Below are 20,102 nucleotides of genomic sequence, written 5' to 3'. Positions count from 1 at the left end.
TATACTGTACATTTTCTTTGTTCATCGGTCGACGGACACCCAGGCTGGTTCCATAGTTTAGCTGTTGTGAATTGCGCTACTATGAACATGGGCGTACGTGTATCGCTGTAGCAAGACGACTTTAATTCTTCAGGATAAATACCAAGAAGTGGTGTATCTGGGTCACATGCTGGTTCCAGGCCTAGTCTTTTAGGGGAGCTCCATAGTGATTTCCATGGTGATCGTACTAATTTACAATCCCACCAACAGTGTCACCAGTGTTCCTCTTACTCCACATTTTCTCCAACATTTATTATTATGTGTATTCTTGATGACTGCTGTTCTGACTGGTGTGAGATGAAATCTTAGTGGAGTTTTGATTTGCATTTCCCTAATTGCTGATGATGTTGGACTTTTTTTAATATATTTATTGGCCATTTGCATTTCTTCTTTTGAGAAGTGTCTAATTCACTTGCTCATTATTAATTGGGTGGGGAGGATATCTTGTCCCTAGCTCTTTTCTCTCCCTGCCCCCGCCCCTATTTCCTGGCTGCCATGAGGTGAGCAGCTCCCCTCTGCCCTGCCCTTCTGCTGATATTCCGCCTCTCCTCCGGCCCACAGCAACAGAGTCTGCCACCCATGGACTGAACCTCCAAGACTGTGAGCCCAAAATAAACCTTTCCTCCCCTAAGTTGATATTGTCTGGTATTTTGGTCACAGTGACACATGGTGTCCTTTATACTGTCTGACACTACTTGAGGATGCAGAGATTCCACTGACCAGCAACAATCCTTATCCTCACTCTGTAAGGAAGAGATGGATAGCTAGCAGCCCCATCTCTCCCAGGATCAGGAGGCCATCCCATGTTGTTTCTTTCTTTCTTTTCCTCCTCCTCCTCCTCCTCCTCCTCCTCCTTCTTCTTCTTTGGTGGGGGGAGTTGTCTGTTTGTTTCACAATACCCTTTTTTAATAATATTTTTTAGTTGTAGTTGACACAATACCTTTATTTTATTTATTTATTTGTATGTGGTACTGAGGTTCGAACCCAGGGCCTCACACATGCTAGGCAAGCGCTCTACCACTGAGCCACAACCCAGCCCTCATGCCTTCACATGAATTCTTCTATTGATGGCATACAGTCTCTTCCATCAAGACCCTTCACATTTGACCCCACTTCTAACACAATGCTAGACTATGGTGCCCTTGTAAAGAAACCACTTAATTTACTTCCACGTGTTCTAATGTTCCATTTCAGCGGTGTCCTAAGCTCTTGCTGTGGCCCTCAGGCTCTATCCATAGGCAGACTAGTCCACAGACTAGGGCTGCTTATAAGAGAACTGATCAACCACTGACAGACAGAAGGCCACAGCAGATGGGAAACAGTGCATGGATTGTCACAGGTGTAAAGCTGTCTCAGGCGAGTGAGGCATGAAAGAAGATGATCTGGGTGGCCTGGTGATTCAGAACACAGCTTTGGGGTCAGCTGTATTTGAATTCATTTCCAGGCTCTGTTGCTTATTACTGGGAAATCACTAACCCTCCCAGACCTCAGCTATCTTACCGATAAAATGGGAATAATAGGGCATGTAGTGAGACTGGCTAAATATTTCCCAAACTCAAACCTGTCACCTATCCTTCCTTAGCACACAGATCAATATATATATATATCCTAGCTTTCTTTGCAAATAAATATGGCAGGGCCGGCCCCTAAAATACTCACGAACAATTATCCTTACTCTCTTCCCTCAATTTTTGGTCAGATGTGGAAGATCTAGGAAAGAATTCTGAGACCCCCCTGCAAAGAATGGTGGGGCCATGGGACAGAAGAAGCCTAGGTCCCCAAATGACTTTATGCCCCACAAAAACCACAGTGCACAAAACCAGAAAGAGTAAGAATATAACCTTTTTATTAGGTTTAAGCTGCTGAATTTTTAGGCTTGTTTATTATGGCAATTAGACTACCCTAATATGGAAATTGCTTCCTGAAAGTGAAGTACTTCTATAGCAAAAGTCTAAAATAAACTACATGGCATAGCTTAGCAGTTGAACAGAAAATTATTTAGAAAGAAACTGGTTTCAGGGGCTGGGAAGATGATGGCCCATGTCAGGCTTTGGTGAAACCTGGGATAAACATGGAAAAGCTAGAAAGCAGACCCCGTCACTCTGAGAAGCTGTTAGGGAAAGAATGCAGCCTTGGGCTGGGGATGTGGCTCAAGTGGTAGCGCGCTCGCCTGGCATGCCTGCAGCCCGGGTTCGATCCTCAGCACCACATACAAACAAAGATGTTGTGTCCGCCGATAACTAAAAAAATAAATATTAAAAATTCTCTCTCTCTCTCTCTCTCTCTCTCTCTCTCTTTAAAAAAAAAAAAGAATGCAGCCTTGGGTGGGCAGCCTTGGGTGGGCAGCCTTGGGTGGGCGATGCCACTCCTGTAGCAGGACCTCACAAGAAAGAGGTGAACTTCAGAAAGAATGAGTCCTTTGTGGTCAGAATAAAAGAAAACGGAATTCAAAATGTAGAAGGCTGAAAAGGCAAAGTAGTCCAATCAGTTTAAAATAAAATTGACCAAGTGGCTTAAGCAAGAAAACTCAGTTGAACAAATTAGTTTGGCTGTAGCAGAGATGAGACTGGGGATGTGGCTGCCTTCACATAGTCTCTGAGACCTTCAAGACAGTTGCCATCAGCTGAGAGGAAGACCCAAGGTCAGGAAAAATAGCAATTAGGCAACCTTGAGAATTTGGTCTAGAAAATAACTTTGGAGTGCAAATGGATCTGAACTATTTTACACTTTTGAGGAAATTGTATTGCCATAGTATTGTGTTGCAAATTGCAAATTGTATTGCAAACTAGTACCATAATTATATTTGTAATAATTATACAAACTAGTATAATAATCCTCTTCTGTTCCAAAAGCCATCACACAAATCTCAGACAGGTAGTAGTCTACTAACAACACGACTGACAAAAGGCGGCCACCACTGGCCAAGAGGCTAAAGGAACAGGGAAGAACCTCTCCGAGGGTGGCCGAAGCCAGAGGGTATAGTAAAAGGAGGAGCCATGGAATTCCGCCCCCCAACCAAGAGAGGTGAGCACAGACTCTAAGGAAGTTTCTCCACCCACCTCTCCATGTCAGGGGACTTCCTTCACTCCAGCCCCCAGGAGGACTCCAGGATCCCTGTAAGGCAGTGGCTTCTAAACGGGAGTCACTTTTGCAATTGTCCTGCCCTGGTCTGGGGATAGAGGTGGAAGGTAGACAGGAAATTTGTTTTAAACGTTCAAAAAAGAGTTTAGAAGGTTTCTGCTTCTGGTGACGGCTATTGCTAGAGAAGATGATCCCAGGAGCTAGAGCTGGGCCTGGCAGAGGACCGGAGTCATTCTTCACATCCCCAACCCCTGCGGCCATTCATGTGGCAGTCCTGTGCAGAGGATAAAGGCAGCGGGAAGAGCATTGCCTGTGGGCACTCGGTGTCCTTTCCCAGGGCAGCCCCTGCTCAGTCCCCTCCCCCTCCTCCCTCCTCAGAGCTGGCCTTGGGCAGGGAGCAGCCTGCTACACCTTAGCTTCCCATGGACCCTGTGGGGATGGGGTTGGGTTCAAGTCCTGGTTGCAGCTGCTGGCTGTGTACTATGGAGCAAGCCCCTAAACCCTCTGGTCTTTTCCTCAGGGGTTGGAATAGCTGCTGACGCTGATCTGGAGGGTTCTGAAGACGACTCAGACTGGCTGGCCCACAGGACAGCACCAACAATGCCCATGAGTGCTTCAAAGTCCTCCCAAATCATGTCTGAGGAGCGCCTGGTGCGTGACCGGCTCCTCAGAGGCCCTGTCTGCTCCAAGGGTTACACCGAGCACTGGCTGAGATTTGGGTTTGAACTTGCCTGGGGAGCACTGTCCCCAGCTCTGGGAAGATCAGCTGAGGGCATGAGAAGCAAGGCTGAGGAGGGACAGTCCTATGGGCGCTTCTAAAAAGAGACACAAGCTCTGGGGACTGCTCTCAGTGCTGCCCCCTCTGGTTGCCAAGAGCACAGCACAGGAATCTTGAGCCATGTAGGTGGGTTGGTGGCCTGGCTGGTTTCTAGCCATTGAAAGGATTCCCGACCTTTCTGGAGCTGGCTGTGCTTTGTTTTTATCTTGCATTTCCTTCCTCAGCGGAAGAGATAAGGAAGGTCTTAAAACACTGGCGACCCTGGGCCAGGGTACCTGATTTGCCAACTGATTTAGGATGGTTGTGTGGTCCCTGGATAAACCCAAAGTTAGAAGAACTTACCTGCCAGGGGGCCTTGAAGCCTCCAGTGTTAGAGTCTGTAAACAAGTCAAAATAACACCTGGCATTTTGCCAGGGGAATGTTCGTAAACAAGTCTGGATGGTGCCTGGCAAAATGCCAGAGGGAGTGGTTTCAGAAGTAACAAAAGCAAGCCATTAGGTATGGAGATTCCTTATTGGTTGACTGATGTATCTAGTTTATGCTAATTAGATAAGCTGTGTGGAATGTATAAATACTGCTCCTGTCCTGCAATACTCGGCTCCTACTCCTGGGGTATCAACGTATACAAGTTGTTCGTCACCCCCCGGTTATTTTGCTGCAGCCGGACTGCGGCACTCCAGAAGCAGGATTCGGATGTTTAAGAAGAAATAAGATGTGAATGTTCCCTGTTCTGACGTTGCCCACCCCATCCCCAGCCCACAGGCAGAATGAAGGCAGGGCTCTGAAGGCCCGTGGTCCACCATTCCGCAGCTCCTTGTCTGGGGCCCTGCAAGGCAGCAGACTAACTCCAGGCAGCATCTCCTTGCCTGAGGCGCATTTCTGCAAGAACTCATGAGGGACCTGAGTAAAGCAGGGTTCTGAGGACCTTGAGCCCTGTTGTCTTGGAGGGTGGGACACAGGGCGAACACACCCTGGACAAGACTGAGCACAGGTGGCAGTGAGACCCCACCAGTTCCTCAAACTCCAGCCCTGCAACATGGTTCCCCACTCATGGAGGAGAAGGGATCCCCCAAATTCCTGGCTCCCCAGCAAAGATAAGCATGAAGCCACAAACCACACCTGTTTGACAAAATGCCTGGAAAGTATGTAGAAAAGTCAGCAAAACCAAGATGGCAGCTTTGTCAGTGAAAGGACTGGGCAGTGCACAGCAGGACCTGGTTCCCTCAGAGCTATTTTCTGAAAATGGGCCAGAACCCAAAGGCCAACACGAGGCTCCCAGGCAGGCAGCTGGGGGCTCTCGCAGGAGGTCAGGGAGCCCAGGTTGCACTGTGGCTTGAGCCAGGGCCTCCGATGTGGGGTACAGGGGGACCCTCAGAGCCTCCACAGGCCTGCTTCCTCCCAGGTAGACCAAGAGGGTGTCCAGGAAGAGGCCAGAGGCCTCAGGCAAGCTCTAACTCAGCCCTCAGTGACCACCACCTAATCCTCCCATTCACATCACTGTCCTCTCCCAAGGCAGAATAAACTACTCCTTTATAGTGTTCTAGAAGTCTCTAGTGCTTTCTGAGCTGTTTTCTCTGCTCCCTTGGGGGATGAGGCCGTGGGTCCTCTGGCATATGGGAGGTGTGTAAACATTTGTCACATTGAACTGAAGAGTAATGAGGAAGCCAGAACGGAGCACACTCCTCACACAGCTAAGAATGACTTTACAGCCTCCTAAATTAAACGAGGCCCTGAGGTCATAAAGTGTGTAACATGCAGCCTGGACAAGACTGAGCACAGTGTGTCTGTGTGCATATGCGGTTTCCATCCTCGCTCCTACACACCACCGCCTGCCACACTAGAGCAAGTACATCTCTGTGGTAGCCCCAGCCGACTGTACCCCTCTGCTTCCCCCACCCTAAGCTATGACCCTAGAACAAATGGCAGCGGACCCCTCTGGACATCAGTCATCTCTTTATTCCATTAGTGACCATACAACAGCACCACGGCACAGCAGGGGCCCAGCCTGAGGACCCCAGGGAGGCAAAGAGGGCAGGTGCAGGAGCCTCAGGGCCCTGGGCTGGCCAAGGTGACAGGAAGGACTCACCTGCCTCCTCCCCCAGCTACCTGGAGAGAAGCCACCAGGGAGGGGCCACCGTCTGTGCCAGCCCCCAGCCTTCCCCAGAGCACCAGGGATGCAGCAAGGAGGGAATGTTCCAGATGAGGCCAGTGAAGGGCTTGTGACAGGACTAAGGACAGGCCACTGAGAAGGGGCTGTGTTGTGCGCGTGTGCATGTGCATGTGTGCGTGTGTAAGGTGGAGAGGTGGCTACTCTACTTAGCATACCGGGTTTAACTGCTGAGCCACAGGACCTGCCTGGGGACAACGGAAACCAGATCCAGGGGCCTGAGAGGGTGGAGCCTGAGGGGTGGAAGGCAGAGACTACCCTCTCCACTGTGGCCGCTGGGAGGAGGCAGGTGGCTCCCAACTCGAGGCAGGTCTTGGAGCCGTCGCCTCCCCTGGCCCTGGGTAGAGGGGCCACCTCTGTCCTGACCGTCCTCAAGTATAGGCCATCTTGCTGCACACCCAGGGCCGGGTCATCAGACATTCGGTGGACACCAGCCTGGTGGGCTCCACGAAGACACACTCCCCTGGGCCAGAGATGGTAAACCTGTGGCCAGAGAAGAAACGAGCACTCACAATGGGCCCGCGTAGCCCGTCTCCAGTGGCAGGGAGGCCCCGCAGCCCGCTTGCCCACTCCATCACTGGGAGCATCTTCCAGGACAGCCAGCCCAGACCACCTGTCAAACCTGGCCTCCCACTGTCTGGCCACCCTGGGCTCTGGCCACCCAAGGCTTCCCGGGCACTGCTGGCCTCACCCTGCCCTTCCCCATCTTGCTTCCACGTCCTTCCAGGGTCAGCTCCATGTCCTATGCTCCAAAGTCCCCAGCTAAGGACCACCCTCCACCCTCCCTGCCTGCACCCCAGGGCACCACTCCTCACAGCCTCAGGGGATTGTGTCTGTCTATCACCACTAATGCCTGAGCATCCAGCTTCTGTTCAGCAGGGGCTGTGCAGCTCTCCTCTTGGGTCTCCGAAGGTGCCTGGTGTCTAGCCCACAGCAAGAGCTCAGCAGAGACAGGATGAATTAAACTCTCCTCACAGGTGAGGGGCAGATCAGGACAACCCCAGTAATATCAGACTGCTGAACTATAACACACGAATTTACTGACGCCATGAGTGGACCTGTGCATGTCAAGAAAACCTCATGTGTCCACCCAGATTTCTGATCCCTGGCATCTGGGCTCCCACAAGAGAGGACATCAGAAGAGCCCAGAGGGTGCCTGGTACTCAGCCCTTCTGTGTCCCCAGCCTTTAGGGGTCTCCCAAGCTCTGAGTTAAGGGCGGGGTACGGAGGAGAAATGAAGAGGCACTGAGGACCAAGATGGGGTGACGCTGAAAAGCACAGGGGCAAGAGAGAGCGAAGGGGAAGGCTGTCCCCAAGCCTCGCACCCTTGAAGGCTGCCGGAACTGCTGTGCCCTAAGCCAGCTCCAGCGGGGAGGATGGCTCATCACCAGCTCTGGCTCCCAGGAGGGTCTGAGGGCCTCTCTACCCTTCTGCATTAGCTCCTGCCCTGGGACCCTCGAATGCCATCATCATCAGGTTAGTAGCTGTGCACACTGCAGAGTCTAGACTAGGAGCCCAGGTTCCCGTTACCTTCCATGTCCTCCCCACGTGTCCCTGAGCCCAGACTGGCCCCCCACGTATCTACACTATCACCATCCAGTTACCACGCCATGCTGCCACCATCACCCCACATCAGCCAGCGTGCTTGGCACCACACCCCTAGGTCCACACTACGTGGGCCACACCAGTCGGACCACGGCTGCACACGCTGCCACCATGGGAAGGCCTCAGCCTGAGACGAATAACTGCCGTCAGATCCCCTTTCTTCCACGTGAGCGCATGCACAGCACGCTGCGGCCCAGAACTGGGATTGCGCCTCCCACCCTCCCTTGCAGCAGGGTGCGATCATGTGACTAAGTTCTGGCCAATGGAGGACGTCCAGGGCACGCCTCCCCTTCCCACTCCCCCTGTGGCTGAACATGGTGGGCGGAGCCATACTGAGGGGGCGTGCCAAGGGCGGGGCACAGACAGTGAGGTTGGCCGGACACCGCGAAGCTCCGATGGCCATGTGGACAGGGCCCCCAGACGAGGCTGGACCGCGGGGAAGGAGAAGGGAAGCGGTTTTCATGGACGGTCTCGGCCGGGACTGTATCTCTAGCTCCCAGGAAACCCTGTGACTTTCTCACAAGGTGGGGTCTGGGGCTTAGGGCGTCCCCGCTAAGCTCCCTGGTCTTCTAGAAGATGAAGTCCCAGCTCACGTGTCGGGGTCAAAGGGGTCCCCGTTGACCCAGTGGAATTCATCGCCAACTCTGCGCAGGCCAATCCAGGGCTCCCTCCGCGTGAACTTGAACATAAATTCCTGCAAAAGGAGAGAGAAAGCTGGGCATCAGGTGCAGTCTCCCGGCTGGGGCTCGCCCCGCGACAAACCTGGGCTCCTGTACGGGTCCTGCGGGGGCGTCAGCCAGGGTTGGGGAGCTCCCGGCTGCAGGGCGCATGCCCGCAGTGCCCGAGGGGCCAGGAAGCGCATGCCTGACCCCGTGGTCCAGAACCCCAGGCCACCAAGAAGTTCGTGGGTTCTGCTTCTTCCGTGTGCCTACTGATGAAGCTGTTGGGGGTGTTAAGTAAGAGCTTGTCCCGACTTGGAGCAGTAGATTGGCGGTGCGTTTTTACATTTCCCAAGTGTCTGTCATTGTGATTCTTGCTTGTGCTTTATGATACTGAGTTTAGCTCAAGCAGTCAGCCTCGGATCAGAGTAAGTGGCCTTGACAGTGGGGGTGGGACCTGTTCAGACCCCGGTGATTCTCACCTGCATCCCTGTAGCTGTGCAGTGTCTGGGTGGCCTGGGGACAGTCAGGGGACACTGTGTGCTTGGGTGTTGGTCTCCCCTTACAGCCAGGTTGGGGCCCTGGGGGTCCCTCCCTTTGACCCCACAGCACTCACCAGCTCCTTCTGGCTCTGAATGACGGCCAGCGCGGCCTCGTGGGTGTGGCAGTACTGTCTGCCCGTGTTCCAGTCCCTCGGCTCCTCGGAGAAGAAGTAGCACTTTCTTCCATAGAGCAGCCAGTCCTCGGGGCAGGGTGCCTCGCACTTGATACAGCCCTTGGAAGCTGCAGGGCAGAGGGCGGGTTGGCACATGCCATTACACCTGGCCACCACCTGACCCCCAGGAAGCCCACTTCACTGCCCACCCCTCCACCTCGATTTTGGAACCCTTCAGAGACACCCTGGATGTCACAGTGCCTGGAGGTGGCAGGTCAGTGGCTCAAAGAATAAGAGGATCTGGGGAAGGTGGCCAGCGCATTACCCCCAGGGGTGGTGACATCAGCTTAGCCCCTGGGTAGGCTCTCCTCTCTCCCAGTTCCCAGAGGCACAGAATCCCAGAAACTCAGACTGGGAAAAGACCCAGAAGCGCCTTTCCTCTCTCTGCAGCCAGCATAGGACCATCTGCAGGATGGTTTCCTTAACCCCACTTTCCTTAACCCCTCAGCCCCTCATTATCTAGCAAAGCAGTTGTGTCTACCCCTGACCTAATAGAAAGTTCTTTTTAAATACTGAGCCTAGGCCTGCCCTCCTATGACCTAAACCTAGGACCTACAAGTCCAGGCTCTGCCCTCTGGGGTGACCAAAAGAGTCCATTCCATCTTCTCCTGCTTGAAGGGGACATCATCCTCCCCTGCGTCTGGCTCTCATAGATGCCCTCTCCTCCCAGCAGGACAGCTCCTCACCCCGCCTGTACTGCAGTGTCCCCACATGACCACTGAAACCTGCCACCAGGACACAGGAGTAGAGTGGCCTCATCAGTTTCCAGTTGCCATGCCCTGCATCTGCAGAGGCCTCAGTGAGTGGACCCTGCAGATGAGCACTTTTCTGGGAAGGAAGCTCAGTGTCCCCATCAAACTAGCAGAGGGCCTCCTTGCTAAAAGGAATAAAAGCCATGTCCTTAGATTGTTTGGGGAGCACCTGTTTCCAAGTCAGGCCTCCCAGTGTTCAAAACGTGTATATCACCTTTAAAATCCAAATCCAAAAACTTATATTTACTTCTTCCCCATTTATTACATTCATCATTTGAGTTCATAAAGGTAAATTTTAATCTTAATATTTTACCCCCAGGGGCCCACAGCCATGTGGACACTGACTAATTGGTGGCCCTCCCTGGGTGTGCCTGTTCAGTGAAATGCAAGTCCACTTAGGAGCGAGGGCCTGAGGTGCTATCTTTCAACCAATCCCCACAGAATCTGCTGAGAGACTTTCTGGTGCTTCACGGAAATCATCCTATGTGATGGCCACACAGTGTCCTGACCCCCCCACCCAGCAACAGGATAAAAAGGAAAGTGGTTTAATTTGCAGTAATTATTCTAGGTAAATCCAAGCTGGTGCTGGTGACCACTGTATCTATTCCTAACGCTCTCGACCCTTCTCCTATTGTGCAATATATAGGGGAGGATTTGGCAGGGATGGAAACCGTTGGTGGACCTTTCCCAGTTTTAAGGAGTCTATCCCTGGTCTTACAGCACTTCCCAAAAATTAAAGACAGGAGCACGGAAATCACTCCTGCATACCCTACAGAAGCCACAACACACTTTGACTTCAAACCCTCAAGAGTAGCCAAATTCAGGGCTGGGGCTGGGGCTCAGTAGAGTGCTTGCCTAGCACATGTGAGGCACTGGGTTCAATCCTGGGCAATACATAAAAATAAATAAGTAAAATAAAAATATTGTGTCCAACTACAACTAAAAAAAATGTTTAAATAAAAATTAAAAATAGAGTAGCCAAATTCCCTGCTCACAGAACCTCACCCACTCTTTTTTCATTTCTCTGACTTTTTCAGTCCTGCAGGACACTCCATGTTTCTTAGGCTTCTCCCCCTTAGAATGTTCTCTTCCCTGGATGGGGTCCAGTATGTACCACCCTAAAACACTTGAGCTTAAGAATCATTCTGTACTGGAGGTAACTACAGATTAACAGGTACAGAAGGAGTTCTCTGCCCTCCACTGCCTAAAAGCAGTGAAAGGTTCTCTCTCACTTCTCTCTCCCCCACCCTCTCTCTCTCTCTCTCTCTCTCTCTCTCTCTCTCTCTCTCTCTCTCTCACACACACACACACACACACACACACACATAAAACACACACACACACATACAAACCTCCCATCCCAAGCCAGGGAGAAAAGTACAACTCATATCATCAAATACCAAGATGAGTTTACACACAGAGACCTTACAAAAATAACCTTCATTTTCTATTAGTTCTCCCATAATTTCCACTTCGCCATAATTTATCATCCCTTTAAGTTCAAATTCCTTTATTCTGTGAAAAGGATATATAAGCCTCTGAGTCTAACCATTTCTTGAAGTTTCATTCCTTGAACTCCCGGGCATGGAAATATTACAAAAAAGCTTATATTTCCTCCTGTTAATCTGTTGTTGCATGTCCCCAGGTACTGAACATAACAGAGTAGAAGGAAACTTTTTCCCTCCCAAACATTCTCTGCCTCTTGGACTCTAGGAAATTCCTATTAATTCTTCATGGTCCAGCACGTTTCCTGCTCTGGAAAGCTATGGACAGTAGACCTCTCACTACTGCACTTAGCCCTGGACAGATGTCAGACTGTCATGCTCCTCTCTCTCTCTCTCTCTCTCTCTCTCTCTCTCTCTCTCTCTCTCTCTCTTTTCTCTAGCACCTAGTCGAGGGTCTAACATGAAACAAGACTCAACAAATGTTCATTGAATGAATGTGACATATAAAGTCCCTTATATGTATCACAAGCCATCTCCTCCATGATCACTGCCTGCCTAAACTACCCCACATTTGCTCAGAGTTCCCGGAGCATTGATACAATAATACCTAAGAAACATCTCTACTTCCCACACCTGGCTGAGTAAAGAGGACACGCGCAGCCCACGCGTGCAGTCTTAGCTAGGCTGAAGCCACACCAGCCAACACTGTACGGTTGATCTACTTTGTCCCCTCACCCCAGAATTCCTGGAGTCAGGACCCTCTCGAACTATGTGGAGCCTATAAGCCGAATTACACGCGCGCTCTGACATGCGTGCTCACCCAGGATGCTCATCACCACCAGGATGGCGAACAGAAGGACCGCGATGGCCCCCAGCAGGAGCCGCGTGGTGGTGTCTGAGGAAGAGAGAAAGGAGTCAAGACCCACCACCTGCCCCATCACCAACCCCCCAGCAGGCCCGGGGCCTGACAGAATCGGAGGGCAACGCCAGCAGCCTGGGCCGTGAGCAGCACCAGGTGATTCTGACGCCCCCAGACTGAGGGCCACTGACCCAGTCCCACCCACCATTACCGCGCTCAAACGCCCTGCAGGGCTCCCCGCTGCCCACACTCCTGCCGCAGCCAGAGCTTCCCAAACTTGAATCTTCTGCTGCTTCTCTTCCCTGACCCAAATCTCAGCCAAACAAGCTCCTCACAAAACCCCCAGGCCCTCAGAGTCTGAAGTGGCGTCTCTGCTCCTGAGGTCCTCCTCCTCCTCTCCTGTACCGGGAACCCTGCCACCATCTGCGCTCTCCCTGATTCACTAGGTTCTCTTTTTCTGTTATTGTTATCGCTTACCATTTTTATGTAGTTTTTGTAGTTAACAAAGAAACCCTTTTAGGCTTTAGACATGCATTTTCAAAAATATTTTTAGTTGTAGATGTGTTGAAGGATGTGTCAGAAGTTTATTCTGTTTAGTCAAAGGGCTCTTTCAATCTGGGTTGAGTCCTTCAGTCCCAGGAAATTTTCTTTAATTATATCATTGATGATTTCCTCTCCTCCACTTTTCATTCCTTCCTGGAGATCATATTATTCAAATGTTGGATCTCTTGGACTGGCTCTCCAATGTCTCCTTTTCCACCACCCTTATTCTCTATCTCTTTACCTTTTGTTCTATTTCCTGGAAGATCTTCTCAACTCGGTCTTCCTACTCTTCTACTGAACTTTTCGTTTTGGTGATTGTTTGATTTCCAAGGATTTTTTGTTCTGTTGGTGCTGTTCTGTGACTATCCCCTCTGAAGGCATCCTACTTTTCTATTTTAATGAGGCAGTAGTTTCACTTATCTCTTGTCTGAAGCTATTACTGATAGTTGGTGTGTGTGTGGGGGGGGGGGGGGGGGTTCAATCTCTGTTTCTTCCAAACTGATAATTCCTTGCTCATTTGTAATTTCCTACAATGGCTGAGATCCTTGGCTATTTGTTCATGATCAAATCAGAAAGACTAGAGTTCCCTGAAGCCTCAGAGTGCCTGCAGGGTCTTGGTAACTGTGGCCGGCAGAGGGGTCTTGGTAACTGTGGCCGGCAGAGGGGTCTGGCTGGGTTGACCCTCAGGGATAACTGCCAAGCTCCTGGGAATTTTCCTCTTGAGTGGGTCACAGTTCCTGGAGACGCCTCCTGTTTCCTGTCCTAGAGGGTGTAGGCTTGGCTAGGGATCCTCCCCAGGAGGCGGGAGGCTGTCCCCAGCACCCTGCTGTTCTCAGTGTGGCGCTTCTGTCTAGAGGTTCCTAGCGGGGCCGGGGAGAGGCCGTGTGAATAGGACTGAACTCCTCCTCAAAGCCATGGTCCCAGTCCTGTTCTCAGCCCCATCTGCCTCCACAGCCCCTTCCCTGAGCCCTGGGGCCCTCACATGGAACTCAGGGGGTCCCCTGCTTTCTGGGCCTTCTCAAGTGGGCTGGCATGTCACACCCATCTGCCCCCAAGCTCCCAGTTTTGTTGCCCTGGTCTTCTCTCCTGTCCTTTCTGAGTGTGGCCTTTAAATGTCCCTTTGCTGTTGCATTAAGGGATTCTAGGGGGAAGGAGCAGGAGTAAGGTGTTTAGCTGCCATCTGGACGGGCGGGCAAGGCCTCAGGCTCCTCCAAGGCTCTCCACGGGCCTCCAGCAGGAGTGCGGGTGGGGGCTCTGGCAGAGGCCCCACCTGCCCTGGAGGACAAGGCTCTTTAGTCTCTGCCTCACTATCCTCTCCTCAGTGATGAGTGGCATAGGCTGCGTCCCCTGGGGCTGCAGGATGTCATTGTGGTGAGCACCCTGAGTCATCCTTCATCTCCCCTCTTTCTCTGAGGTGGGGACTGGAGCCCCCGCACACTGAGGGTGAGAATGCGGCATCCGACACCGCCTTGCCCGGGTTTAGATCCGCTGTGTTCCTCTCTGGATGTGTGCGCATGGCAAAGTTACTCAGCCTCTATTTTGCTTCTCTCCATCTTTAAAATGAGGTCACGAGGGCGCCTGCCTCTTGGGATCATACATAAAGTCAGTGAGCAGTCAGCTCCCCAGGCTCCGCCTCTGTGGACAACCAACTACAGACTGAAATACTCATTCCGAAAAAAATCACCTCTGTACTGACTATGGGCAGGCCTTAGTTTCTTGTCATCACTCCCTAACCGTATAGTGCAACTATCTTACACAATCTAGAGACGACTTAAAACCCACAGGATGAGGTCTTCAGGTTCTGTGCAAATACTGCACCATTTCATAAAAGGGACTTGGATTTGGGCATCCCAGGGGCTTCATAGAACCAACCCCCTGTGGATACCAAAGGACAGCCGTACAATGCTTAGTGCTGTGCCCGGCTTGGTACACTCTAGGTCCCTGTGAGCCATTGCCATCCCTACGATGTGATGATCAGTCCTGGGCTTCTTTGGGGTAAGGACAGAATCCTTTTTTATGTGTGGTGCTGGGGGTTGAACCCAGGGCCTTGTGTGAGGCAAGCCCTCTCCCAACTGAGCAGTTTCCCCAGCCCAGGATCACATCCTGATAGTGATGTCCAAGTCCAAGTCCTCCTTGGATTCCCTAAAATGGGACTTGGTCATTACCTTGCATGTTCCAGAGCAACACCACTGGGACTCAGAAAACACGAGGGGACATAGCTACACTGAATGACGAGACCCCAGGTCAGCCTTAAATCCAGCCGAGTGTGCGGGAACTCGGCGGGACAGGGGGGTGTGCGCATGCGTCTCCACCCCACCAAGATTGGGGGGCCTCTTCACTCCTGTAGGGGGCTAGCTCTGCACCACTGCACTGTGAGCAGGGAGGACACACAGCAGCCCCAACACACTGTTCACTGCCCGCTCTCCCAAGGACACCAGTGTGACTGGACACACTGTGTGAGTTTTCTCACTGTATTGGTTTTCTGGGGCTGCCTTAGCAAAATGTACAGTCAGTGCACAGTCTCATAGTTCTGGGGGCCATAAGCTAAAAGTTGGGGTGTCACTGTGGCCATGCTCCCTCTGAAATCTGTAGGGAATCCTCCCTTGCCTCCTCCTAGCTCCTGGTGGTTTGCCCAAAGTCCTCAGACTCCTTGCCTGCAGCTGCGTCCATACAGCCTCTGCCTTTGAGGTCACTTGGGCTCCCCCTGTGCGTCTCTGCCTTCTCTAAGGACACAGGTCATGTTGGATTAGGGCCCACCCGACTCCAGTGTGACCTTAACTAATACATCTGCCAAGACTATATTTCCATACAAAGTCACACTCCAAGTGTGGGGCTTGGGACCTCAACGTCTCTCTTCTGGTGGGAACTCGATTCAATGTCTAATTCAGAAATCATTCCTACTCTGCACTAGAGCACTATGCACTAAGCTGGAGCTCACGGGTCTGTTCAGGTTTCCGACTGTGTAGGATTTAGCCTAATAATAGAAGGAACCGCTGAAAAAAATCTGGCTCCTCGACCCAGACCAAGCTCCCATCATCCTCACGCCTGCATCTCAAAAAAGGTCCAAGGCTGACGTCTCTAAGCCACCAGGGTGCAGCCTGGCCAGAAAAATCTTGCATATTAAAAAGTATCAAATATGGAGCTTGGTAATTTTTTAAGAGGTTTTGCTAAATGTATGTATGTGGTTTTGACCAGGAAGTTGTGGGTTTAGGCCTAATCAAGAAACTTTCAACATTAAAAATTCAGAATTGGTGCGCACTGAAAAATCCATAGCCTGAGTTATGCAGAATCACTGTGTCCCCTCTCCCTCACCCCAGGCCACTTTGCCCCCAATGCCAGAAATATCTCCACCCCTCCCGGTGTTTCCAGAATCCAGGCAGGAGCTCTGGGTCACCTTGTCCAGCGTCTCGCTTGAGCTGGGGTGGAAGGCGAGGGCTATATCCACGGGGAGAGCAGCCTGGACCCAGGGCACTTTGTCTGCTTTTCTATTTGTAAAACTGAGAGTTTGTCTATGGAGAGTCTTCAAGACCAGGGCTCCCACCTTGGCTTTCTGGCTGAAGCAGCTCTATAATTCACTTAATCCTTGAGGAGGAAAAGCAGCATGCCCCGAAGTGGCAGGTTTGAGGAGCAAGGGGAACAGCGCCATGTGCCCAGCAAGCGCAATTTGATTATCTCCAATTAGCTTCTCCGCGCCTGAGTCCTCGGTCACACAGGACAGGGTAACAGCTTCCACGTCAGAGGCAAACCCCACGGGAGTTTCCTGTGTTAGTACCAAGGTCTGTCCTTGGGCGGGACACTTAGACTCTCAGTCTCCATATCCTCACCTATAAAATAGAGACAATGCCCACCAACACCCCTCAAGGGCAGAGGGAAGGATTAAATGTGGTGATTATTTCGAAGCCCCAGCACAGGGTCCAGCACACAGCAGGTACTTGATAAACATTTGGCCCACAGTAATTGCAGAGCACAGGTGCCTCTGGGGGGCTCAGCCTGGCCAAATCAAGAAGTCTCCCCTTAGCCAGGTGCAGTGGCACATGCCTATAATCCCAGTGACACAGGAGGCTGAGGCAGGAGGATCACAAGTTTGAGGCCAGCCCCAGCAACTTAGCAAGACCCTGTTTCAAAAAAATAAAAGGGGCTGGGGATGTAGCTCAGTGGTAGAGCACCCTTGGGTTCAATTCCTAGTACCAAAAACAAAACAAAGAAAGAGTCCCCCCTTTCTCTCCAAACATACATTTAGCTGAGCAGAGTCTACAAAACCCTTGGGTCCCACATCCCAACCATAGTGTGTCCCTACGTGAACTCCAGCAGACTCAAAGTTGGCAGACTAGTGTCAGAGGATTTCAACTGACAGCAGGTCACCCACCTTCCCTGGGTTCTCCCATTGAGGCTACAGGGTGCCACATCCAGGAAGCTGGGGACAGGGTTCATTGCGACAGAACCACACTCAGCAGATGAAGAAACCGAGGCTCAAACAAGTTTGGAAACCCAAAGCCTGCCAGCCCATGGTGATGGAAATGCCTGGCTCTAGATTTCTGGACAGGGGGCTCTTTGTACCTCACCACTCAGTCTCTGCCCCTGTGCGGGGTCTCTGTGAGGGCAGGATGTGCAGAACGGTGCCCGGACATTGCAGACAGGATGAGGGACTGTAGAAAACAGTGGAAAGGCCAGCGCTGGGCCAACATGGCTGACCCCTGGAGAGGACAGCCCTACCCCGCCAGCAACCCCTTCTGACAGGAGAAGGGGAGCACCCAAGAAACACCCAGGAGACTTTCAGGGGACCAGCAGAGAGGGGTCCCTGGCAGGGACTCAGATTCCAGACCTAGAAGTCCTGTAGAGAGAGGCAATAGGATGAGATGCGGAACACCCAAGTGCCCCGGCTCCCAAGGATGGGACTGCTCCAGGGTGCACCGGGGAGGTCTGGCGACACAGGCATGAGTCACAGAGCAAGGCCAGTAGGGAAATGGGCCAGGACAGCCGAGAGAAGGCTGCACCAATGGTAGATGCCGAGCACAGGAGTGGGCGGGACCCCAGCCCACAGACAACCTCTGCCCAGGGTGCCATCTCTCCTTCAGTGACCTGCCGGGATCAGCCAGCCAGAGTGGGCAATAGGAAGCACAAGGAGCCAGCATCAGGGTCAGGGTGGGAAGTGCAATGGGAATTAGCCAGCAGGAGGTGCTAAAAGAGGCCACACCACCCCTGAAATTACCACACCCAATGGGGGTTCGGGTTAAGGCTAGGCAGGTGGAACCTTCAGAGATGCTTACAAGAGGATGAATCAAGAAATACAGGCGAAGGGAAGAAGCAACTTCAAGAAAACCCTGCAGGGCACAGTGGTGCACACCTGCAATCCCAGCAGCTGAGGAGGCTGAAGCAGGAGGACCACAAGTTCAAAGCCAGCCTCAGCAACTTAGCAAGGCACTAAGCAACTCAGTGAGACCCTGTCTCTAAAGAAAATACAAAACAGGGCTGGGGATGTGCTCAGTGGCTAAGCATCCCTGGGTTCAATCCCAGTACAAAAGAAATACCTTGGGTGGGAGGGAAGCCTGAGTCACAGGGCCAATCCAACAACCAGGAGACCCACGTCAAAGAGTGGTACCTTCATTCTACCCAGCCCTTCCCAGTGCAGTGTGCCCCTGTACTGGCCCTCCCATTGGGCACATTGCTCCTTTGTCCCTAACCACCATAGGCTTCCCCTCCAGGTCTGCACGGCCTTCCACAGAGAGTCCCCGGACCCTGCCCATAACCTTCCACATGCCCTGGTGGCTCAGCAGCCCCACAACCTGCCTGGGCACAGTGCTGGCTCTGACCCTCCTCACCACAGCCCCTCCCTGCTCACCTCAAACCTGGCTGGGTCCCACCCTCAGGGCCACCTGCAGTCTTCCAAGAGGAAATCCACCAGGGCAACCCCTCAACCCCTGCTTCAGAACCTAGGCCTAACTCCTTGGCAAGGCCTAGCAGCCCACCACCTGGCCCTTCGGGGACCTCGCCTCACCCACCAGGGTCCAAGTTCTGGGGCTCAGTTCTCCACACCCGGCTAGCTCCTGCTACCAGCCCCTGAACTTGCCACTCCTTAAACCCAGTGCCCCCTTCCCTGTCCTCTCCAGACCCTGTAAGAGTTCACCTAGGCCAGGGAGCCCTCCTTTTCCGACTCACCCTTCCTCCTTCATGCTGCCTAGTTCCTCCTTGGCCCTTGGACTAGGGGTGTCAGGAGCACCCTGAGAGGGATCTGGAGGGCCAGACCTCTCTCCGGCCAACTCCAGCATCTCCAGCGGCAGCCAACACAAGTTTCCTAAAAGAACTCATGAACTTGACGTCTATGACCCACTTGATTACTACCCTCTGGCCAGCCAGGGGTCACCCCCTGAGCCGGTCTAACTGGAAGGGGGGGGGGGGTGGGACCTGCGACCTTGAAAGGAAGTGTCTCTAGAGACCCTTCCTCACAGGGCCCCACTACCACCAACGCGTCCCTCCCACCCCTCAGGGCTTCTGGCTCTGCCCACGACAGCTTCCTACTCCAGAGCCAGGCCACCGTCCCAAGAGGACGGTCAGGAGCGCGCTGGACAGTAAGCGACCTCCCCGCGCGGGAGGGAAGAAGGCTCAGAGCACAAGGCTCGCTCCCAAGGTCAAGGAGTGAATTGGCAGGGGCGCGGGGGCCAGGCTGTGGACGGAGCCGGTCCCCAGCGGCCCCCTCCAGGTCCACTGCCCCTACCTGCCCTGCCAGGAACGAGTCCCGGGGACTCCTGTCACCCACGAATCCAGGCTGCGCTCCCGGCCCTCCCCTCCGCGGTGCCAAGGTGACTGCAGGGTCCGGGTCCGGGTGGAGGGCTGCGCTTACCCTCCAAGGCCGCCTTCCAGCTGGTGCTGCCCTCGTAGCCCGAGCCCGAGCGGCGCAGCAGCGCCTCGGGGCCGCGGCCCTCGGCCTCGGCGGGCGAGCGCGGCCTGGGGGCGGCGGGGGCGGGCGCGGGGCGCGCGGCGGGCGGCGGCGGCCGGGTCCTCGCCGGGGGCTCGCGGACCGGCTCCGGGGCGGGCTCCATGCCGCGCCGCGCCCGCGCTCCTGCCCCGGGGTGCGGGCCGCAGCCGCACGCGCACTCCGCGCTCCGCGCACCCTGCGGGCCCCCCAGGCCGGCTCCGCGGGGCGAGGGCTGAGCGGGCTCCCCGCGCCCGAGCCGCTGCGCCGGTCGCCGCCGCCGCCGCCGTGCGCGCCGCGCCTCCCCGGCTCCGCCGCAGCCTGCGCAGAGCCTGCGGGGGAGGAGCGAGGGGGCGCGGGAGCCGCGGTCGGACCAGGTGGCCGCAGGGAGGAGGCGCCGCGAGCCAGGACAGCCGCGTCCCCAGCCCCGCCACCCGCTCCCTGGGAGGCCGGATGCCGCAGAGCGGAGCCGCGCGCTGTCCCCGGACAGGAGACCCGGTTGTAACCTAGCTCCACCTCCCCAGCCTCTTGATTGTCATCGCAAAAAC

The 20,102-nt window shown here is 53.6% G+C and overlaps 1 protein-coding gene across 1 annotated transcript; it reads right to left on the bottom strand.

Moving 5' to 3' along the window:
• Nucleotides 1–5,835: 5,835 nt before the first annotated feature.
• Clec2l (C-type lectin domain family 2 member L) lies at nt 5,836–20,093 on the bottom strand. Its single transcript, XM_058575746.1, has 6 exons — nt 20,071–20,093; nt 19,483–19,886; nt 12,063–12,137; nt 8,947–9,113; nt 8,265–8,365; nt 5,836–6,549 (listed from the first exon to the last, which is right to left on the bottom strand). The coding sequence occupies exons 1-6, from the start codon at nt 20,091–20,093 to the stop codon at nt 6,438–6,440; spliced, it is 882 nt and encodes a 293-aa protein (XP_058431729.1). The 3' UTR covers nt 5,836–6,437.
• Between the last annotated feature and the right edge of the window lie 9 nt (nt 20,094–20,102).

This window comes from Marmota monax, unplaced genomic scaffold, assembly GCF_021218885.2.
Source record: "Marmota monax isolate L192 unplaced genomic scaffold, Marmota_monax_Labrador192_F-V1.1 WCK01_AAM20220418_F8-fsc00122, whole genome shotgun sequence".
NCBI lineage: Eukaryota > Metazoa > Chordata > Mammalia > Rodentia > Sciuridae > Marmota > Marmota monax.
This window is presented reverse-complemented; position numbering and strand designations above follow the sequence as displayed.

Bases quoted from the DNA above. Each gene is read 5' to 3' on its own strand.
- Clec2l (XM_058575746.1), bottom strand. From the start codon at position 20,093: ATGACAATCAAGAGGCTGGGGAG. The intron at 12,138-19,482 runs GTAAGCGCAGCC...TCTCTTCCTCAG, and splicing joins CTGGAAGGCGGCCTTGGAGG to ACACCACCACGCGGCTCCTG. The intron at 8,366-8,946 runs GTGAGTGCTGTG...CTCCTTTTGCAG, and splicing joins TTCAGAGCCAGAAGGAGCTG to GAATTTATGTTCAAGTTCAC.